A 20,965-nucleotide genomic window follows, 5' to 3' on the forward strand; every position below is an offset into this window, starting at 1 on the left:
TTTATAAGGAAGGAAGCAGTAATATTGATATTGCTACACATTAAATATTTGAACATTGTTTAGATATCATTCCTAAAAACCCAAAAAATGATTATGAGTGGGTGTACTCAAATATGAAGAAATAATATTGCTTTTTCTTATAGTCACATATTCACAGAGTCAGTTTGTTACTATGGAATCACATATGATGTCATAAATTTGACATTCTAAATGAAAACCTAGACTGAGCAACAGAAGCAACAGGAAATGGAGCTGGGGAGAGAAAAACCTGCATAACAACAAAAGAATTTCAAGAGTTAAAGAAATGAGTCAAACATCTCTGAAACAGAAAAAGAAAGTGAGTGAATTGAACATCTTAGAATCTTGCCAAAGAAGCGAGTAAATGTAGATATCAGTCCATCATTTATCTCTGGGAATGCTCTGCAACAATCAAATAATTTCAGATGATGACTACATGTAGAGACAAAGGAAGGCAGAGTAAAAAGAATGAAGAATGTAGAGAAAAAGGGAATTAAAGCATATAGTATATCATTCCAATAAGTCAGCATTGATTGACATATGCTCATATGTTATTGGTAAGAGGTGAAAACACAGTTGCTATCTTTGAGGAATCCCAGCCTAGTAGGAAACAGAATCCACAAACGAAGTACAATTCAGTGCTCAGTAAAATGATATACAAAAGACACAGGCAACACAGAGGAATGTGTCACTCTGGGAACTTCTCCCAGGTCACGCTGGGTGGGATTTTGAAGAACATTACAGTGAAGAGGAGTTACAAGGAAATAAGGGTGACCTGTAGGCAAATACAAGTCATTCACCATCAGTAGAACATAGAGATCAAACGTAGAGTGAAGGCTGTGCACGCTGGAGGTAGACAGGATATATCATGAGGTTCCTGGTCTCTCTAACCAAGTGAATGAAGAATCTATCTAGAAATGAAGCATAAATTGATTTACTTTTTATAAATATTACTCTAAATAAATGGAGTGGATAGATCTAGAAGTCTGGAAGATTTGAGGCCATGAAACCTGATCAAAAGGCTATATTCTAAGAATGTAGGCCCATGATGATCTGAGGAACAAGGCAATGATAATAGGGATGGAAAAGGGGGATTGAATTTAAAATACCTTTTGGAGTTAAATTTTATGGCAGTGGTGTGGAGGGTTGATGGAAGGACTTTAGGGTTAGTTCTAGGACCAGGCAACTATGCCATTCTCTGCAGTCACAGATTCAATCATTCAACTAACACTGATGAGATTTTTCCTGGGTGCAAATTACAGAGCACAAAATGACAGAACAGACTGGCCCTGAGCACCATGGTCTGAGCTAGAATTTGAGCTCCTTAAACAAATAATACTAATCTTGATCACATCGCAGCTACTGAATTAGCATGAAACAATACAATTAGTATTCCAATACAAGAGTATTTCCTGCAATTGAAAATGAAAACGAATATTTGAATAGGCATCCAGGAAGTAAGTTATCTTCTCGTGCCCCTCTGTGTGGTCTCCCCTATTAGTTTGTTAATAAGAAACCTCTTTTCACTCTAGACACTATGAGTAATTAGGTAATATGAATAGAGAACATGCTTGTCAATAGAGTTATACAGGATTAAAGTCCTTGATTTTAAAAATCAGACAAATATTGTAGAGGCTTAGATCCAGAGAAAATTAGAGCTATGGTTTACTAAGAAAACAAACAAGAGAACTTTCAATTCAACATAGCAAAAGAAAAAGTTCCATAAGTAGCAATCTTCAGAATAATGGAGAGAAAAAAATGTTATATTGTGTGAGCAACTTCACATTTAATTCCAAGTTTTGTTGAACCCTGGAAAATTCTCCCACAGCATTTCCCATGCTATCATTTTTTTTCCATGCTATCATTTTTTAAATAATAAATGCCTCCTGCCTTGAATCTATAAGCCAACAAATTTCTGTATTAAAAATTTGTCTATATAGTTCCCTGATATGTGTTAGTTTTGTTCATGCTTGTTAGAACAGGGGAAAAATAATGTCTAAAATTTATATATTTTTGATATTGGCAAAGAGATAAAGTCTAATTTTTATTTATCCTTTTATTCTCAAACCCAAGGTTGTAATGCTCTCGAAATTAAAAATTAATAAATATTCTTTGTTTCCATATTAAGAATGAAAGTGGAACGAAGTACTCAAAAGACAATCTAGAAACAGAGAGAAGAAGGGATTCTGAGAAGTCGGGAGCTCGTCTGAGCACACAGGTGAGCTGACCTCTTGAGAGTTGGTGACAGAATTAAAGACCAGAAAGTATAACAGAAAATATTAGGGGGCAAGGGAGGTCTAGGAGAGAAGACTGAGCTGTCAAGATTTGTATTAAAAGATAAACAATGTCCTCACGGAGAGGTTCAGGAAAAAGTAGGAGAAACTGGTCCCCGCCTTCCCCTCCAGCACATATCCCCACGTTCAGGTAGAATATATGGTGTAGTCACCACAGCTGTTTCCTCTGCTCAGCCTATGGGAGGAGATCAGTCTTTGCTCAAATCAGGGAGGGAAGCGGAGTCTGGCCATGGCATTGACTATTTTCTGCACAATCTTTCAGATGAGGCGTGCAGTCAAACCGAATCACTCGCTGAGATGTTGCGCCATGCGGGGTCACCTGTCGTGTAGACACTGCCTTAGTGCAGCTGAGGGAACAGTACTTCTTGGCCCCTGCCGCACAATACGTATTTATATTCACATGTGCCTGTTGTGGGAGCAGGGCCGGCAGATCACCATGATAAGGGTGAGCAGAGATCAAACTACCCATTTGGAGGGGCGCCACAGGCAATCTGGGTGAGGGGAAGGATCTGGGGAATAGAAACTCTTCCACGTACCTCTCTGTGGTCTTCTCCATTCTCGTTCCTCCTGAGGGGCATGCTGGAGGGCTCTAGTCCCTCTTACGTAGCTGCTTTGGAGCCCTGGTGCAGCCTTGTTTGGGTACCAGCTGCCTTCATCTTTGTAGTCTGGTCAAAAATGATGGCTGTGTCTTTCAGTATCTGCTAACAGGCTTATCCTCAAGGGAGGAAGGGGAAAAGGAGAAAAAATGGTCAGCTCTACTAAGTTCCATACAAAAGGAGTCACAGGTGAAAAACTATGAGACATCAGATTTGCTTCTTGGATTTAGATGATCTTCTGAGTGGAACACCACTTCACTGCTCCTCAGAGAAGTTAGGATTGGACCAGAGCTAAAATAGTATGCAAGGGCCAAGGTGGAATTAAGGGTCATAGAGGCCAGGGACCTTCTCACTGGGTGCTGCTATGTTTTTAGCCAGACAAGCCTATTCTGTAGGCACACACATGGAAGGAGTGGGTGGTGGGGTATTACATCCCTGGGTCTCTTATCTCCTTGAAAGGGATCACAAGAAATATCAGTGCCGAAGACAGACTCTCGAGGGTACCTTGTGCGAAATCAGTGGTCCCGAACTTCACGGAGCGCATCCATCAGAGCTCCATCAGTAGATGAGAACAGAAGCAAGACAGCCAGTCTTAAGGTAGAGAATAGAGATGAAAGGAAGGAGTACACGAGAGAACAATAACCATAACAATAATAATAATGGCTTACATTTATTGATGTTTTCTACATGCCGGGCCCTGGTCTTTACATGTTTTTGCTAATTTAGTCCTCACAAAAACCCCACTGTAAGCCCCATTTTATAGTTGAGAAAACTAAAACAGAGCAACTTGCTTAAGATTTCACACTAATAATGCTCATAGAGCTGGATTAAAATCTAGGGTCTCTAGGTCTACAAGCTGCATACTTAATAAACTCTATGGTTTCTCCTTCCTTCATTCATTCAACAACTATTTACTGAGTACCCAAGACTCATAAGAGGCGTTGGAAAGGTCAACAAAGGAGATAAATTGTTGAAGAGTGTTAGATTGTGTGGCACTTTGGGCCCTTGACTAGGCCTGGCCACATAAGAAGAAAAAGTTAGTTTTGAGATTTTTTTGGATGCAGAGAGAGTGACACAGATCCAACCACTGGGAGAACAGGTATTCCTACCAATCCATCTGTCTCTGTGAAGAGTGGCTCAATAATATAATCAGAACATACCTTTCAAAACATATGAAACAATCAGAAAAACTGAAATAATAGATGGATGCTTCATAACTTATTGCACACCTTAGGGAAGAAGTCTTTTCTCTAGAACGGTTTCCTCCTATTTAGGAAGATGATTCTCTCCAGCTGAGCCCCACAGGGACAGGAAGCTCTGTAGGCAATAGGCAAACACTGGATTCTCCAGCCTACCAACCTTCCCAGCAACCACTGCATTAAGAACAGGGAAAACATGGAGAGAGATGCGCCTGAGGTTTTTTGTAGAGTCTTCGGATGGGAACATCTGGTCTACTTAACTGGAGGTCACAGATGCAGGCAGTGGCAAGCAAGGTCCCTTACTCAAGCCCTCTGTCCTAGCTTGAGGTCTCTGATTGAACAGGTATACAGGAGGCAAGTGACAGAACTTTGCAAACCATGTGCCAGCTGTCTAAGGACAGGGAAGGGGACCTGTGCCCTACCTACTGAAAAAGAAAAAAAAGTGTGAGGTGCTGATGGGGGAGCTAGGGGAAAATGAACAGACTCTCTCTGTGTCCATTTACCAGACATAGTTACTATCTGGAGCCCTGAAATGTCTGAGCCTCTTTAACCCTGCTTAGAGGAGCTGAGATAAACCAGAATCTATCTAAGGGCTAGGCATGGAACAGAGGGAAGTGGACAGTTCCTTGACTCCAGCTTGGCAGAGATGGGGAGAGGGACCTTCGGCGAACATTGAACTCAGATCCCTACTGTCTTGCCCCAGCTCCCCAATAGCTCCACGACCTCCCGGACTTCATCCACCTCCCTTAGCCAGCAAGAGTTGCCACAGCAGCTGTCGGCACAGCCCTCACCGCCCACACCTCCCATGTCTCTCGACCCGAGTCCTCCCACGCCCCCGGAGACCCAGCCCAAGAATGGGTCCCGGCGCAGCTCCAAGATGCATGAGAATCCCGAAGCCTGGGCTCACGGCATCGTACGGGACGTCCGGGACTCCCGGGACACGCAGCAGCCCCGGGAATATCAGCGCACGCCCCCCACCGAATGGAAGTCCTATGCCCAGCGTAGGGCACTCTATCCAACCCAGGAGGACCGCGACTGTGTGACCGACATGCTCCGGAAGCGAGAAGAGGAGGACGACGACGAAGCCTACTGGTCATCCGTGAAGATGCTGTATGAGAAGACACCAAGCTGCTCGCGCCCCAGGCCGGTGAGCAGGGCCCGTGGCCATTGTACCTCGGGCGCCCCTCCTGGCAGCCCCGCAGCCCGAGCCTCTCCCAGCCTCCTTCCTCTCCTCGGTGTAGGGAAGTCCCTTCCAGTCCTCTGCTTCTCCTCCCCAAATCTGCCCCCTTCAGCCTCGGGAGGTCCCAGCCCTTGGCTGTCTCCCAGCGGTCCAAGCAAGGTGTTTTCCTGCCACTCTGCCCAGAGACAAGCCCCATTCCTGATCCCTTCGGGTCTGTGTGACTGTGCCCCCGTTGGTGTCCCTCTCTGCAGCCCAAACCGAAGCATGCCATCACCATCGCTGTCTCGTCCAGGGCACTCTTCAACATGGTGGATGGCAGGAAAATCTACGAAGAAGAGGGTCTGGAAAAGTATATGGAGTATCAACTCACCAATGAGAACGTCATCTTGACCCCAGGGCCCGCGTTCCGCTTTGTCAAGGTACCCTGCAAAGATGTCTTTGGCCTGCCAGGACCCTGGGAAGGACCCAAGCCAACCCTTGGGATATCATCCAGGTTCCCTTCTAATTCATAGTCCACCTTTGACATTCTTTTCAAGTTGATCCCAGGTCAGTTTATGCTTTCACAGAGGCTTCCAGACTGTTAGGAAGGGACCCCAGCCCACAGCCCTAGATTTGGAATGTTGAGCTTGCCTAAGGGGAGTCCTAATCATGAGACCTGTTACAGAAACCTTTGTTCCCTCCCTAGAAGGAGCAGTAAGAAGCAATAATGAGTTTACCATTCCAAGTAGTAAAAATAGAACCCCTCATTAAAATTAGATGAAATTCACTTTAGCTGCTCTTGCCCCAAACATAGCATACTAAGAAAATCAAGATGCTCTTGGCACTTAGGGGCATGATTTTAACAGAGAAAGTAATGTTCTCTGAACTTATATGGAAGTGCATAGCACTTAAAACTCTGATCCTCTGGGCAGCCAGGTGGCATAGTGGTTAAGTTCCTGTGCTCCACTTCAGTGGCCCAGGACTCCTGGGTCTGGATCCCAGGAGCCAACTTACACACCGCTCATCAAGCCGTGCTTGGGCTGCACCCCACATACAAAATAGAGGAAGACTGGCAACAGATGTTAGTTCAGGGCCAATCTTCCTCACCAAAAAGAGAGAGAGAGAGAGAGAACAGGTAGGAGAGAGAAGCCTCCATGGGGGACACCCTTCCTTCTGGAGGCCTGAGTCTTCGATGAAGTTCCACTTTAAAAAAAAACAAACAAGCAAAACACCCTCTGATCCTCTATATAACTTATACAAATATTACACACTAACATCATAACCAGGTAGAAACAAATGACACCTCCACAAGTTGTGAGTAGAAAGTGCTTATGGGGCATGGTAGAAGTATGGGAGGAAACCACAAACCTATTCTAAAGACTCGTGTTTAAAAAGCAGACAAAGAGCTCACTTTGACAGCACGTTTACTAAAATTGGAACAATACAAAGACCATTAGAATGGCTCCTGTGCAAAGATAAAATGCAGATCCATGATGCATTCTATATTTTTTACAATAAAAAATAATTGTCAGATGATCAAGAAAGGCAGATTTTATGAATCAAAAATAAATAAATAAAACCACACACACAAAACAGACAAAGCACAAAAGGGTAATCTGAGCCTTCTCTCTGCCTACCCCACAGAGATAATTCTAGTAAACCAAATGTTGTACAGTCTTCAACAAACATTACCCATCTATTCGGTAAACATTAACTGAGGTCCTGTGTATAGAGGAAGAAAATACAGAAATGAATGGCATAACCCTGCCTTAAAGGAGCTATAATCTGTCAGTGAAGAGTCCTCAGAGCTTGAATTTGACATCTATGAGATCCTTTCCCTCCAGCCTCCCAGTGCCCACCTTGCCTGGCTCTCCTTACACGCATTCGTGTTTGTAACCTGTAGGCACTGCAGCATGTCAACTGTAGACTCCGTGAGCTGTATCCTGATGAACAGGACTTATTTGATATTGTACTGATGACTAATAACCATGCCCAAGTGGGAGTGCGGCTTATAAACAGCGTCAATCACTACGGTAAGTAAAATAAATACCATGTGGAAGAACAGCTTGCTGCTCTGGAAGAGAGAAGCCACGTTATTTTGCTAACTGTGGCCTAACTAATGCAGTGTCTTTGATACTGACACCCTCTTCTGAGTGAGGAATGTTTATTTGCCTATGTCAGAACAAGAGAGGCCACGTTCATTTTTAACTTCAGCACAAAGTTGGGCCCAAAGCTCTGGACTTAACTTGTCAAGTGTGAATTTCAAAGTCTTAATCCTAGGTCCCGCAATATATTTCTCTGTTTTATGTTTCTCACTTCTGAACTTGACTTCAAGGAGCCGTCGACCCAGAGGCTTTCTCTGTGTGATCAAACTCCTTGCTCACCACAGATACATGGTAAAGGTTGAAAGGTTTCCACCTTTTCTTTCCACTCTTAAAATCTGATTCTTCCTGGCTGTTCCCCCCACACATCAAATCTATACTCATGCCCCCAAATTGTCTTTGTTCCTTTATATGGAAAATTTGATTGACTCTAGTCTCTTCCTAGCATTTCTATCAGTATGTTGGAGACTTTAAGAGAAAGTCATTTTTCCTGTTATGGAATTACCTGACTTCTTATTTGGGGACCTTTAGCCTATTTTCTAAGAGACAAATCTAGTCTTATGGGTATGTCAAGTCAAAATAAGGTTTAAATTTTGCATATTTAAATTCTAGGTTTAAATTGGGCATATTTATAAATAATCAAGATGTATTACAAGGTGTGAGTTTTATATTATCCTAATTATACAATTGTTGTTGATTTGAAAGGCATTCAATGGTATATTAATGTTTAGTCTGCTAATAATTGTATTTAAAATTTCAAGTCAGGAAAGAGACAATTTTAGACCTTTCGTTGTTGTTTTTAGAAAACAGTTTAAATCCTAGTATACCTGTTATTACTATTGTATTGTTACTGAAGAAATACAGAAACGGTACTTAACGTGGTACACACCTTAACTGGCCCTTTCAACAAGAGGCTGTAGTTGAAGGAAAAGAGCACTGTTCTAGTCTAGACAAGAGAAAATGTGAACCCGCAGGCTTAGACCAGTCTTTACGTCTCAGTTTCTTTTTCTGTACCAAGGATAATAATGCTTGCCTTAGAGTTTTTGTGAAAGTAAATTGTCATGGTCTATGTGGATATACTTCAAAAACTATCAGGTACCAAATAGCTGAGACACTTTGCAATACTGGTGCTATGAAGGCAATTCTGAAACCTCAATAAGCACTCAGTTACTCATAAGGTAACTTTTATTTGCATTTACAGTAAGTATATTGGCTTTAGTCTCTGACATAATAAATTCTTTCTTGCCCAATAATAGGATTACTAATTGACCGCTTCTGTCTGACTGGTGGAAAAAGCCCCATTGGCTATTTGAAGGCATATCTTACCAACTTGTATCTTTCTGCGGATTCTGAAAAAGTACAAGAAGCAATACAAGAAGGTATTGGTTTGGTTTTATCCCTCTGGTTAATAAAGAGGTTTGTGCTAGTGATTCCTTCCATTTGGGCTTCACTTATGATTGTGGTTTATGTCCTTGGATTTGCAGCCAAAGTGCTTCCACACTGCCAGCCCTTAAGCTTGTCTTTTAAAGCTTTGACCTTCCTGAAGGCGGACATCCTCAGTGATTGTCCTACAACCCATTTTATACTTTCCCATCCCTTACAGAAACCAATGTAGGGCGTAGACCACTCTTCCGAGTCGTGTGGCTGTGAAGAGGAGTAATAGCTAGAGAGGAAATGTGAGGTCTCGGAGGACTTTTTTTTTCATGGTAGAAACTAAAATTCATGGCCCTGAGAAGTGTATTAATCAATCCCCCTGGATCTGCCAGGAATCGCCTCTGCAACAATGTTTGATGGAGCCAAAGACATAGCTTACTGTGACACACAGCTCCGCGTGGCCTTTGATGGGGACGCTGTCCTCTTCTCTGATGAGTCTGATCATATTGCCAAGGAGCACGGGCTGGACAAATTCTTTCAACATGAAGCACTGTTTGAGAATAAGCCTCTTGCTCAGGTAGGTTCAATAGGCTCTAATTAATTTTGATCTACCTATTTTCCAACATATAGAGAAAAATATTTGTTCATTGTGATGGCTTTTAAATTATTTTAGGCAGGCCACTCCTCAGTTCTTATCCTTTGCTGTTTTCTTCCTTTCTTTTGTGAACTCCTCATTTTGAAGCATCTGCTGCTGACTTTTTTTTTTTTTTTTTGTAATTTTAGCATTCTTTTATCTATCCTTTTGGAAATGTTCCTATGATCTTATGATAATGAGTTCACCTCCTCCAAATTATTAGTAACAGAGGTAATACAACTTACCAAGAAGCCATGTCTAAACAATAGGTTCTCAAAATAAAGTCATTTCTAGTAGGGCCGTAAACATTTGTTGAACGTCTCCGTCCATAATCTCAGACTCCATAAAAGAATCACTTAATTGAAAAAATCTGTAAAACTGAGAGCTTAAATTGAATCAAATAAGGGGCTTCCAACAAGTGCAAACTATGAGCATCTATTCAAACTGAAACGGAATATTTAGGTTTTTTGGAGTCAATCCATGAACTGATATGTTAAAGTCACGGTCGAGAATGAACAAAACCTATAACTTCTGAACCAAAGGGAATTTGAAACATCAAAACATTCTCCAAACTGAATCTGAACTGATGGATCATTCAGTTTTAATCTATGAACCTTACCAATGAATTTAATTGGCCTTTTTTTCTCAGCTCTTCTTGAACTTAAGATAAACTTAAATACGTATTGTTATTTTTTATTACATTTACAAAAGTATGAATAGGCTAGTTGAAGGCTGAAAAGTTTAACTAACTCACCTCATGGTACAGCAAATAATATTTAAACTGTATTTGCATGTGTGCGTGTGTCTTTAACTTCATAGCCCCTTCCTAAATAGCTTCCTTGGAAGCCTTGATCTCATGTTATGAAGTTGTTCAGTGTTAACAAAGCTTACTAGTGAGAGGAAGGTCCTTTGTTATATTTTACATAAGTCTGCTTTGCTCAAATTCAGAGCCTGTCGTATATTATGAGCCTTTAACTATTACTGAAATGTGGAAGATCTCTAAAAAAAGAACACTTCAAAAGTTCAAAAGAAGAATTACTTCAAGATAATCTTAAAATACCATTTTCTCTTCTCATCACCTAAATAATCCAAATTTCTTTGAGATTTGGCATTTATCAGTTCTTTTTTCTGTGTTTTAAGACATTTTATTTTTCAATTAGACAACTGAAATTGTGAAATCCAACACTAGTCATTGCACGAATACCCCACAATTTTCTGCTAAGCATACTTGTTTTCGTTATGCAGTCCTTCTGGAAGTGGATAAAAATGCTGGGTTTTTTTACATAGAGAGGATAGCTTTTCTATAAAGACTAGGCTTTGCCGCGTGTTCCACTGATGAGAAAGAAGTCATAAGGTACAATTCCTCCCAAGGCTTTCAAGTAAGTTGGTCCTGGGGCTTTGATTTGGTCGTGACAATGTCCTAATTGTCTCAGATAGAGGAGATGTGAGAGTCACCCTTAAATGGAACAGATGGAGAGGATTAATTTGACCACTCTCAATGTAGCCTCCAGTGTAGTACCATGACTAGTAATGGATGTCCCCTGATTTGATCTCTGCCTCATCTTGCCATTGTGGAATAGTGGTCTCCAAGTATTTGTGTATATGTGCATGCATGTATGTGTTTTAATCAGAGTTGTTGATGTGTAACTTACATACATTAAAATTCATTTTTAGTGAATGGTTCTAAGAAATTTGACAAACACATACAGTTGTGAAACCACAATCAAACTCAGAATACTCAACATACTCAAAAAATTCCTTCCTGCCTCTTTGTAGTCATCCTAGCCCCTATCTCCAGATCTGTCAACCACTAATCTGATTCTGCCCCTATAACTTTGCCTTTTCCAGACGTCATATAAATGGAGCCACACAGGATACAATCATTTGAATCTGACTTCTTTTATTTAGCATAACACATCTGAGATTCATCCATGTCATTCCATGTGTCAGTACTTCATTCCTTTTTATTGCTGAGTAGTAGTCTGTTCTGTGAATGTACCACATTTTCTTTATCCATTTAGATGTTAGAAAATATTTAGGTCATTTCCAGTTTGGGGCATTTATAAATAAAGCACTTAAAAATATTTGCTTTAAATGCACAAGGTTTGGTGTAAACAAGGTCTCATTTCTCTTGGGTAGATACTTAGGAGTGGGATTACTAGATGACATGTCAAGTATATGTTTAACTTTATAAGATACTGCAAAACAATTTTCCAAAGTGAGCTTACCACTTTGCATCCCCAACACCACTATGTGAGATTTTGTTGCTCTGCATCCTTGCCAGTAATTGATAGTGTCAGCTGTTTGTTTTAAGCTATTCTAGTGATTATATTATGGTATCTCATTGTGGTTTTAATCTGCATTTCCCTAATGACAAATGATATCAAATATCTTATCAAGTGCTTATTTGCCATCATATGGATTCTTTGGCAAACATATTGGTTCAAATTGCTTGCTCATTTGTACTTGGTTGTTTGATTTGTTATTACTGAAGTTTGAGAATTCTTTATATATTCTGGATACAAGTCCTTTATCAAACATGTGTTTCACAAATATTTTCTCTCAGTCTGTGCTTGTCTTTTCAGTCTCTTAACATCTTTCAGCATCTTTCAATGAGCAGAAACATAATTTTGATGAAGTTTAATTTATCAATTTGTTCCTTTATGAATTGTGCTTTTAATATCATATCTAAGAAATCTTTGCCTAATCCAAAGTCACAAAAGTTTCCTCCTATGTTTTTGTACAGAGGTTTTATAATTTTAGGCTTTATTTTTCTTAGGATTAGGAATTATTTTGAGTTTATTTGTGATTCGTGCAAAGTATTGGTTAAGGTTCATTTTTACTGTTTATGTATAACCTAATTGTTCCAGCACTATCTGTGGAAAAGACTGGCTTTCTGCTCCTTTAATATAGGTATCTATCCTTTTACCATCACATTGTCTTTTTTCTGCTGAGGAAGATTTGCCCTGAGCTATCATCTGTTGCCAGTCTTCCTCTATTTTGTATGTGGGTGGCCACAACAGATGGCCACTGATGAGTGGTGTAGGTCTGCGCCCCAGGAGCCATACCCAGGTGGCCAAAGTGGAGTGTACTGAACTTAACCACTAGGCAACCTGGCTAGCCCCACACTGTCTTGATTATCATAGTTTTATAGTAAGTCTTGGGATCACGTGATGCAAGACATCTGAATTTGTTATTTTTCAGAATTTTTCTTGGATATTCTGATTCCTTTTCATTTTCATATACATTTAAGAATTAGCTTGTCCATTTATGGGAAAAAAATCCTGCTGGAATTTTTATTGTGATTATGTTGAATTTATAGCTAAATCTTGGGAGAATAAATATCTTAATGTCACATCTCTTAGTCCATGGACATGGTATATCTCTCCATGTATTTAGGTCATCTTTGATTTTTTTCATCAAAGTTTTGTTTTTCAACATACAAATATCATATATATTTTGTTAGATTTATACCTAAGTATTTCATACTTTTTGGTGCTATTGTAAATGGTACTTTAAGAATTTTAATTTCCAAATTGTTTACTGCAAATATGCAAAAACACAACTGGTTTTTGTATATTTACCATGTATCCTGAAACTTTGTTAAAGTCACTTGTTACTCATAGTAAAATTTCTGTAGATTATTTGAGATTTTCTATGTAGATAATGTTCAACGCTTTTATTTCTATGTTTCAATTCTGTATATCTTTTCATCTTTCTTGCCTACAACCCTTGGTGGTACATTTAGTACAATATTCAATAAGAGTGATGAGAGTGGACATTCTTGCCTTGTTCCTTGATTGTAGGGGGACATCATTCAGCCTTTAACTCTTTTTTTTTTTTTTTTTGCTGAGCCAACAGCTGTTGCCAATCTTCCTCTTTGTTTTTGATGAAGAAGATTCTCCCTGAGCTAACATCTGTTGCCAGTCTTCTTCTATTTTATATGTGAGCCACCACCACAGCATGGCCACTGATAGACAAATGGTGAAGGTCTGCACCCGGGAACCAAACCTGGGCTGCCAAAGTGGAGCACAGCAAACTTAACCCCTAGGACAATGGGGCTGGCCCTCAGTCTTTAGCTCTTAAGTATATTATCTATAGGTTTTTTTCAAGATGTCTTTTGTTAGGTTAAGGGAGTTGCCTTCTATTCCTATTTTTTGGAGAGTTTTTATAATAAATGCATGCTGAATTTTGTCAAATGTCTTTTCTACATCTATTGAGAAAATCATGTAGCTTCTCTGGTCTGTTGATATGTAAATTATTTTAAAGGATTTAAAAATGTTGAAGCATCTTTACTTTGCTAGTATAAAATCATCTTGGCCATGTTGTATTATCCTTTTTTATATCACTGGATCCAATTTGTTAAAATTTAGTTTAGAAATCTTTTTGCCTTTATGCTCCTGAGGGATATATCTTACAGAGTAATGCTGACCTCATAAAATGAAGGGGAAGTATTTTCTCCCTGTCTGTTTTTTGGAAGACTTTGTGTAGAGTTGGTATTATTTCTTCTTTAAATGTGTGGTAGAATTCTCCAGAGAAGGCGTCTGGGCTTGGACTTTTCTTTGTAGGAAGGTTTTTAACTAACAATTCAATTATTTTTAATAGATATAGAATGACTATTCAGATTTTCTTTCTTCTCCTTCCTTTTCGGAAGTTTATTAGTTTGTGTCTTCCAAGGAATTTGTCTATTTCATTTAAGTCATTGAATTCCTGGGAATAAAGTTTTTCCTATTTTCTTATTATGCTTTTGCTATTTTTAATGAGGTATCCCTTTTCCATTCCTGGTGCTAGTAATATTTGTCTTCTCTTCCTCCTGCCCCTCCTCTTTGGTCAATCCAGCTAGACTTTTAACAATTTTATTCATCTTTTCAATAACCAGCTCTCCCTAAGTTTTTAAAGGTGGAAGTTGGGGCCACTGATTTGAGACTTCTCTTTTTTTAAAATAATAATTTAATACTATAAAGTTTCCTCTAAATGCTGCTGTAGTTACATCCCACATATTTTGATAGGTGGTTTGAAATTTTCATCCAATCCAAAGTATTTTTTAATTTCCCTGTGACTTCCTCTTTTACTTATGGGTTATTTAGATGTGGGTTGTTTAATTGTCAAATATTTGGAATTTTCCAAGATACCTTTCTGTTCTTGATTCCAAGTAGAATTATCTTGTGGTAAGAGAATATATTTTGTGTGATTTCAATTATTTAAATTTGTTGAGGAGTGTTTTATGCCCAGAATATGGTCTATCTTGGTGAATGTTTCATGTGTACTTGAAAAGAATATTTATTTGGCTGTTGTTGGGTTGAGTATTTAATAAATGTCCCTCAGATTAAGTAAATTGATAGTGCACTATTCAGGCCATATTGCATAGGTTTTTAATATTGTCCATGATTTTCTGTGTACTTCTATCCACTATTGAGGAGGCAGCATTTAAGGATTAATTGAGGATTAGTCTATTTCTCCTTTCAATTATATCAGTTTTGCTTCATGTATTTTTAATCTCCATTGTTCAGTGCCCAAATATTTAGGATTACTATATCTTCTTGGTAAAGTAATCCCTTTTCATTATGCAATGCCCCTCTGTCTGATATTCATACAACCACTCTAGTCTTTGTTTTTGTGGGTTTTTTGGACTGATATTTGCATGGCATATCCTTTCTATGTTTTTACTTTTAACCTATGTTTTTTCATTTAAATTCTATGTTTAAATTTGTTCTTGCAGATATTATATAGTTCATGTTGCTTTTTTTGTACAACACAAAGAGAGATCTGACGATCTCTGTGTTTTAATTGCTGTTTTTAGACCATATACATTTAATGTGATCATTACTTTGGTTGGATTAAAATCTGCCATCTTCCTAGTTTCTTCTAGTATGTTCTGTTGTTTCCTTTGCCTTTTCTTTTTGCTTTTGAATTTATTGTGTGCGTTGTATGTTTTTAGGATTCTGTTTTATCTACACTAGTGACTTATTACTTATTTTAAATTTTTTAGTGGTTACCCTAGGACTTACAATATAAAACTTTAAGCAATCACAGTCTACTTTCAAATAATATTATACAACATTGTTTATACTGTAAGAACCTTACAATAGTATATTCAAAATCTCTCCCTTCCATGTTTTGTGTTATTGTCATACATTTGACTTTCACATATACTATAAACTCACAATATCTTACTGCTATTTTTTATTTGGGTAATCAAGCACCTTTAGAATAAGGATAAGACAAAAAATATATCTTTTTTTGTATGCATCTTCATTCTAATCATTTCATGTCCAGGGATCTTCATTTCTTTGTAAAGATCCAGGTTTTTCTGTGGTATCATATTCCCTTTGCCAGAAGACCACCTTTTAACATTTCACGTAGAACTAATATGTAGTTAAGGAAAGCTCTCTGTTTTTTTTTTTTTTTTTTTTTGCCTGAAAATCTCTTTATTGTCCTTCATTTAAGAAAAATATTTTGACTGGATATAGCTTTCTGCATTTACTGTATTTTTCTTTCAGCACTTTAAAGATCCTCATCCATTCTCTTCTCATTTGCATAGATTCTGACAACAAATTGTTTAAGATTCTTATTTTTGGTCATCTGTATGTAATGTCTCTACTTTTCTCCTGCTGCCTTGAAGATTTTCTATATTTCTTTGTGTTTCAATAGTTTGTGTTTCAATAGTTTGAATATGGGGTGTGTGTGTGTGTGTGTGTCTATGTTCCATAGCATTTCAATGACTTCTCCTTTTTTCCCCCACTCTTTTTTCTCTTTATTTTCAGTTCGGGTCATTTCCACTGAACAGTCTTCAAGTTCACTGATTCTTTCCTCAGCTATGTTAATTCTATTGATGAACCTATCAAAAGCATCATCATTTCTATACTATAATTCTACTTCTAGCATTTCCATTCAACTCTTATCTTTTCTATCACTTTGCTGAAATTACTAGTCTACTAATATATGTCATCCACCTTTTAATACAGTTGTTAAGATGTTAATCATAGTTATTTTCAATTCCCTTTGCTATATTTTTGATATCCAGGTCATCACTGACTCTTCTGTTACTTACTTTCTCTTGAAAGTTGATTGCTCATTTTGTTTTCTTTGGTTTGGTTTTATTGCAGCCTCATAAATCTTTGATTAAATTCCAATAAGTGTGAAAACAGTTGAGGTTTTGGTAAATAGTATTTTTGCCTGGTAATAGGCATGCCTTCTTTTCTGCTAGCAATTAGGGTGATGAATTAAGTCAATCAAATCAGAAGTTTGACTAGGTACACATTTTGTTGTTGCTACTGTTACTTTCATTTCACCACAGGCATCAGATTCCTCTAATAGGGTACTGGAGGGTTTTTCACAATATTCCTTTTCCATTTTCAGCTTTAGCACTTCCTTTTGTGTCCCTGCCTCAGAGATGGTCTCCTCATTGTTCACCCTCTCCCAACTGTTACTTGTTTGTTTCTGCCAGCCAGGTTGGTGATGTGGGGCATGGAATTCTCTGTTGTACTAGTAAAGCCTAAATCTAAGACAGTGCTTGTATCTCCCTAGGTTTTAGGGATGAAGTTTTATCATTGATCTTGCCATTCCGGCAGTGATAGGAGATATCTAATAGTGTTGGTCCATAACAGTCTCTTGTACCTTTCCCAGGAGTGGAAGGTTTTTCCTTTCCCCTTCCCCCATAGCAGTAGATCTTTACCTGTGCTATGGGGGTAACAGTGTTTGAAGCCTTTCTTTTAGCAGCTTAAGACTTTTGCTCCCTAGGAGATACAAGACAAGGTGGAGTTTTAGTCTTTTCTCACAGTGGCAGCTGCTCCTCTCCTCTAAGCCTGCACCACCAAGGATTGCATTCTTTCCTCTCTCACCCTGCCTGCAGTCTTTCTCATAAGCAACTAGTGATGTCCATGGAAAAAAATCCTGTAAGGGAGTGTGTATTTCTTGTGTCCATGGCTTCCAGGGCTTCTATGCTCTCCCATTAGCCCACGTTTGTCCTTTATCAACTTGCTTTAAAAAATTACTGAACTTTTCATACCTACTTGTATGGTGTCTGGTATGTCTTCCTTCAGTGCTCTGCCAAAGATCTGCCAGTGCTTGAATTCCATCTGTCTTTGAAGATACCGTAGAGTTTTTCCTTAGTTTTTTTTCCCTTAGATTTCATGTTATTTGGTTGCCCTGTTACCCCTACTCTCTAATGGGTTCAAGAAAACTTGATATTTTACATTATCTGGCTTTTTCTTGCTGTTAGGATAGGAGTAACAGTCTTTCCATCTTTCTACATCCTAGGCAGATTTCAAATGTTTTAAATCATATAGCTCCTCAAAACGGTATTTTTGAGTAACTTTCCCTCATATTTCTATATTTTTTGATACATTATATACTTGTACTACTGCACAAATATATAAATCAAAAACATACTCAAAAATAGAAGTAAGAAAACATGCTATGCATACTTGGATGAATATGGTGACATAAACTGACCAGTCCCTATTTATTCCCTTTGGAAATCACTCAAAATCACAAGGAGAACAGTGTTCCTCTGTGTTTCAGAGACAAACTGTGAGCAAAGTGGCTCCTGCCAATAGTCACTACACCTCCTTTGCTGATGTTGCCAAAAAAAAACAAGTTTTAGTTTTTTTTCTTTTTTTTTTTTACATATATATATGCCTCTCACCTTTAAGAAGTGAGTTTTTACTAGTTTCTTTCTGATTTATGGAGCCTGAGAGAAAACCTAAAGAAATGATCACATAGATAAGCCATGTTTGTAGAAAACAGTTTTTTTCAGTGACAGCAAAGAAGAAGGGAGCTTTTGAATTGTGAAAACAAGTCAGTCTTAAAATACTATCCTTGACCTTCCCCCAGAAACTCTCTAATTATTACATGGAAAACCAATCTACTTAAGTGATGAGTAATAAAAAGAGAATGAGCATAGAACATCTGTAAAGATACTATGAGAAAAAGGCAGACAAAGAGCAAACTCCAATAACAGAAGAACTCTCACTAGAATAGTTGCCAAAGTATGGGTGAAATTTTTGACTAAACATTTGCCATGACTTTTAAAAACTTAATAAAGCAGGGTCTTAATGTAGAAATCCAAGAATCAGGAAAGAGATGATAAAACGTTAAATGATAGAACTCTGGAAATGAGTAGAATTGAAAAAAAAGATTTTAGAGAGAAAAGTGACAGATAAAGATCATGAGTAAAGAAAATCCAACATATGCATAATTGGAATCCCTAAAGAAAAACACTGAAATTATGTTCTGTGGGAAGCAGGAAAGGTCTGTGTGTGGTAAAGATGCAAATTTATATGAAAATATAAATCAAGAAAACATGCTGAATTATCAGAAGATTTTAATGCATACATTAAACTATTAAATGATTAAAGGCCACATTATGTAATAGGGAAATTGAACAGAATGATCATCACTAAGGAATGTCCCAATAAAATGATTTGATTCAAAGATGAAAAAGTTATTCTTTGGGAAGACTGCACACACAAGTGAGGCAAAAAAAATCAAGCTGTCCTCCATATTGTCTGTAGCAGCACTCTATAGCAAAACACAGTGGGGCACTCCTTATAAAATCAAATGGAAGGGCCTGCCCCATGGCCAAGTGGTTTAGTTTGTGCACTCCACTTTGGTGGCCCAGGGTTTCGCCAGTTGGGATCCTGGGCACGGACATGGCACTGTTTATCAAGCCATGGTGCGGTGACATCTCACATAGCACAACCAGAAGGACCTACAACTAGAATATACAACTATGTACTGGGGGCTTTGGGGATAAGAAGAAGAAGGAAAAAATAATGAAGAAGAAGATTGGCAACAGATGTTAGCTCAGGTTCCAATTTTTTAAAAAAAAACTTAAAATAAGATCAAATGGAGAGAAAAATACAAATCAGAGATTCTCTACACAGCCAAAAGTTCATTCAAGTAAACAGGAAAGAAATCAACAGTTGAAAACATACTGTATTCTCAGGGATTTTTATTTCCATAAGATATTCTTGAGAAAACTAGTACTAAAGAACACATTTTGACCAAGATGTATATGACTAGAAACACAAAGGCATAAATGGGCATAAAATATATTTAACCATAGAACTAAAACTAAAACAATTGTAGGGATTAGGGTGACAGACAAGAAAGCACATATTATGAGCCCTAACAATGTAGAAATTATATAACTAATGAAAACTGGAACAATGTGGAGGAAAAGGTCTAAAGAAGATAAAGTATGCTGATATCTTCAGTTATAATAGCTGATCAGAGGATAATATGTTAACATGATAAATAGAAATATAAGAATATTTAGCAATGTGAATGTAAACACCAAGAAAGACGAAATGAGTAAAATTAGATAGTTGAAGAAGAAATAGAGGATAAGAGAAGAGTGAAGAAGTACCCTAATTTCATTATTTCTCAGTGAAAAAAAATAAGATTCTGGATTAAAAAAAACAAAGGACTGAGGATACTATAAAAAATTATAGTTATAAAGGTAACCAATAGAAGGAAATAATACAAACCTTCCTAAATGTTAAAAGAAACACACATACACACATGCACAAAGAAAAAAGACACTTGTTAGTGGACAATCCTTTAAAATCTTTAAACATGAAAAATGCAATAAAAATCATAAGACAAAAGCATTATCACATATATTTGTAATACCAATAAAAATAAATGGCCTAAAATTCAACTTTTATTTTAAAAATTAAGTCTTTCCAATTTTGTTACATAGCAAAGTCCAATTCTATGCTCCATACCAGAGATACAGCTAAAACTAAGTGCTCGGAAAAGTTGAAGATAAAAGTATGAAGCGATACAAAGTAATTATAGTACAAGACAAGGTTTGATTCAAGCCAAGAAGGCATTGAATGACATAAGGGAGTATACTTTATAACATTAAAATGTACAATTCACAAAAAGCAAATTGAAAGAGTTGTGCTTTTGGTGATTATATGAACTTTATATAGAGTATCCCATTTTGCCATGGACAGTTTATGTCTGTTGCCCTGGTTTAACTTTTTATAGAAACTTCTTTATTCTTAAAATATCTGTGCTTACATAGTGAATTATATAATCATCCTATGTTTAATCCAGGAATGCAAGGATGGTTCCATATAAGGAACTGTATTCACATAAATCCAAGGAGTCTCAGCATTGTGCCATCAGCCTTGAGACATGCAGTATTATATTCTTTTATAAGCTCTTGTAAGCCTCTGCTTTTTCAGCATTCACTTCCTTTGGCTCACTGGATCACAGCTGTGACATATGTTCCTTTTACAGGGTCCCTTGAAAGGCTTTCTGGAAGATTTAGGCAGACTGCAAAAGAAGTTTTATGCCAAAGACGAACGGTTACTTTGCCCTATCAGGACCTACCTGGTTACAGCCAGGAGTGCAGCCAGTTCAGGCGCCCGCGTGCTGAAAACCCTTCGCCGATGGGGTCTAGAAATAGATGAAGCTCTTTTCCTTGCTGGAGCTCCTAAAGGTCCCATCTTGGTGAAGATAAGGCCTCACATCTTCTTTGATGACCAAATGTTCCACATTCAAGGGGCACAGAAATTCGGCACCGTCACAGCTCATGTACCTTATGGCATTAGTCAAAAAATGAACACTTAG

The 20,965-nt window shown here is 38.0% G+C and overlaps 1 protein-coding gene and 1 non-coding gene across 2 annotated transcripts; both read left to right on the top strand.

The window, feature by feature from the left end:
* Positions 1-304: 304 nt before the first annotated feature.
* NT5C1B (5'-nucleotidase, cytosolic IB) lies at positions 305-20,965 on the top strand. The gene is made up of 11 exons (XM_046660061.1): positions 305-337; positions 2,147-2,236; positions 2,575-2,757; positions 3,368-3,505; positions 4,429-4,434; positions 4,811-5,254; positions 5,539-5,706; positions 7,170-7,299; positions 8,625-8,747; positions 9,135-9,319; positions 20,633-20,965. Exons 1-11 carry the CDS (start codon positions 305-307, stop codon positions 20,963-20,965), a joined length of 1,833 nt encoding a protein of 610 aa, XP_046516017.1.
* LOC124240522 (U6 spliceosomal RNA) lies at positions 6,670-6,776 on the top strand. The gene has a single exon (XR_006888911.1). It is a non-coding gene; the product is annotated as a U6 spliceosomal RNA (small nuclear RNA).

Source organism: Equus quagga, chromosome 5 (assembly GCF_021613505.1).
Source record: "Equus quagga isolate Etosha38 chromosome 5, UCLA_HA_Equagga_1.0, whole genome shotgun sequence".
NCBI lineage: Eukaryota > Metazoa > Chordata > Mammalia > Perissodactyla > Equidae > Equus > Equus quagga.

Coding starts and splice junctions, on each gene's coding strand:
- NT5C1B (XM_046660061.1), top strand. CDS start 305: ATGAGTCAAACATCTCTGAAACAGAAAAAGAAA. Junction 8,748..9,134: donor ACAAGAAGCAATACAAGAAG/GTATTGGTTTGG, acceptor TGGATCTGCCAG/GAATCGCCTCTGCAACAATG. Junction 9,320..20,632: donor AGAATAAGCCTCTTGCTCAG/GTAGGTTCAATA, acceptor TTCCTTTTACAG/GGTCCCTTGAAAGGCTTTCT.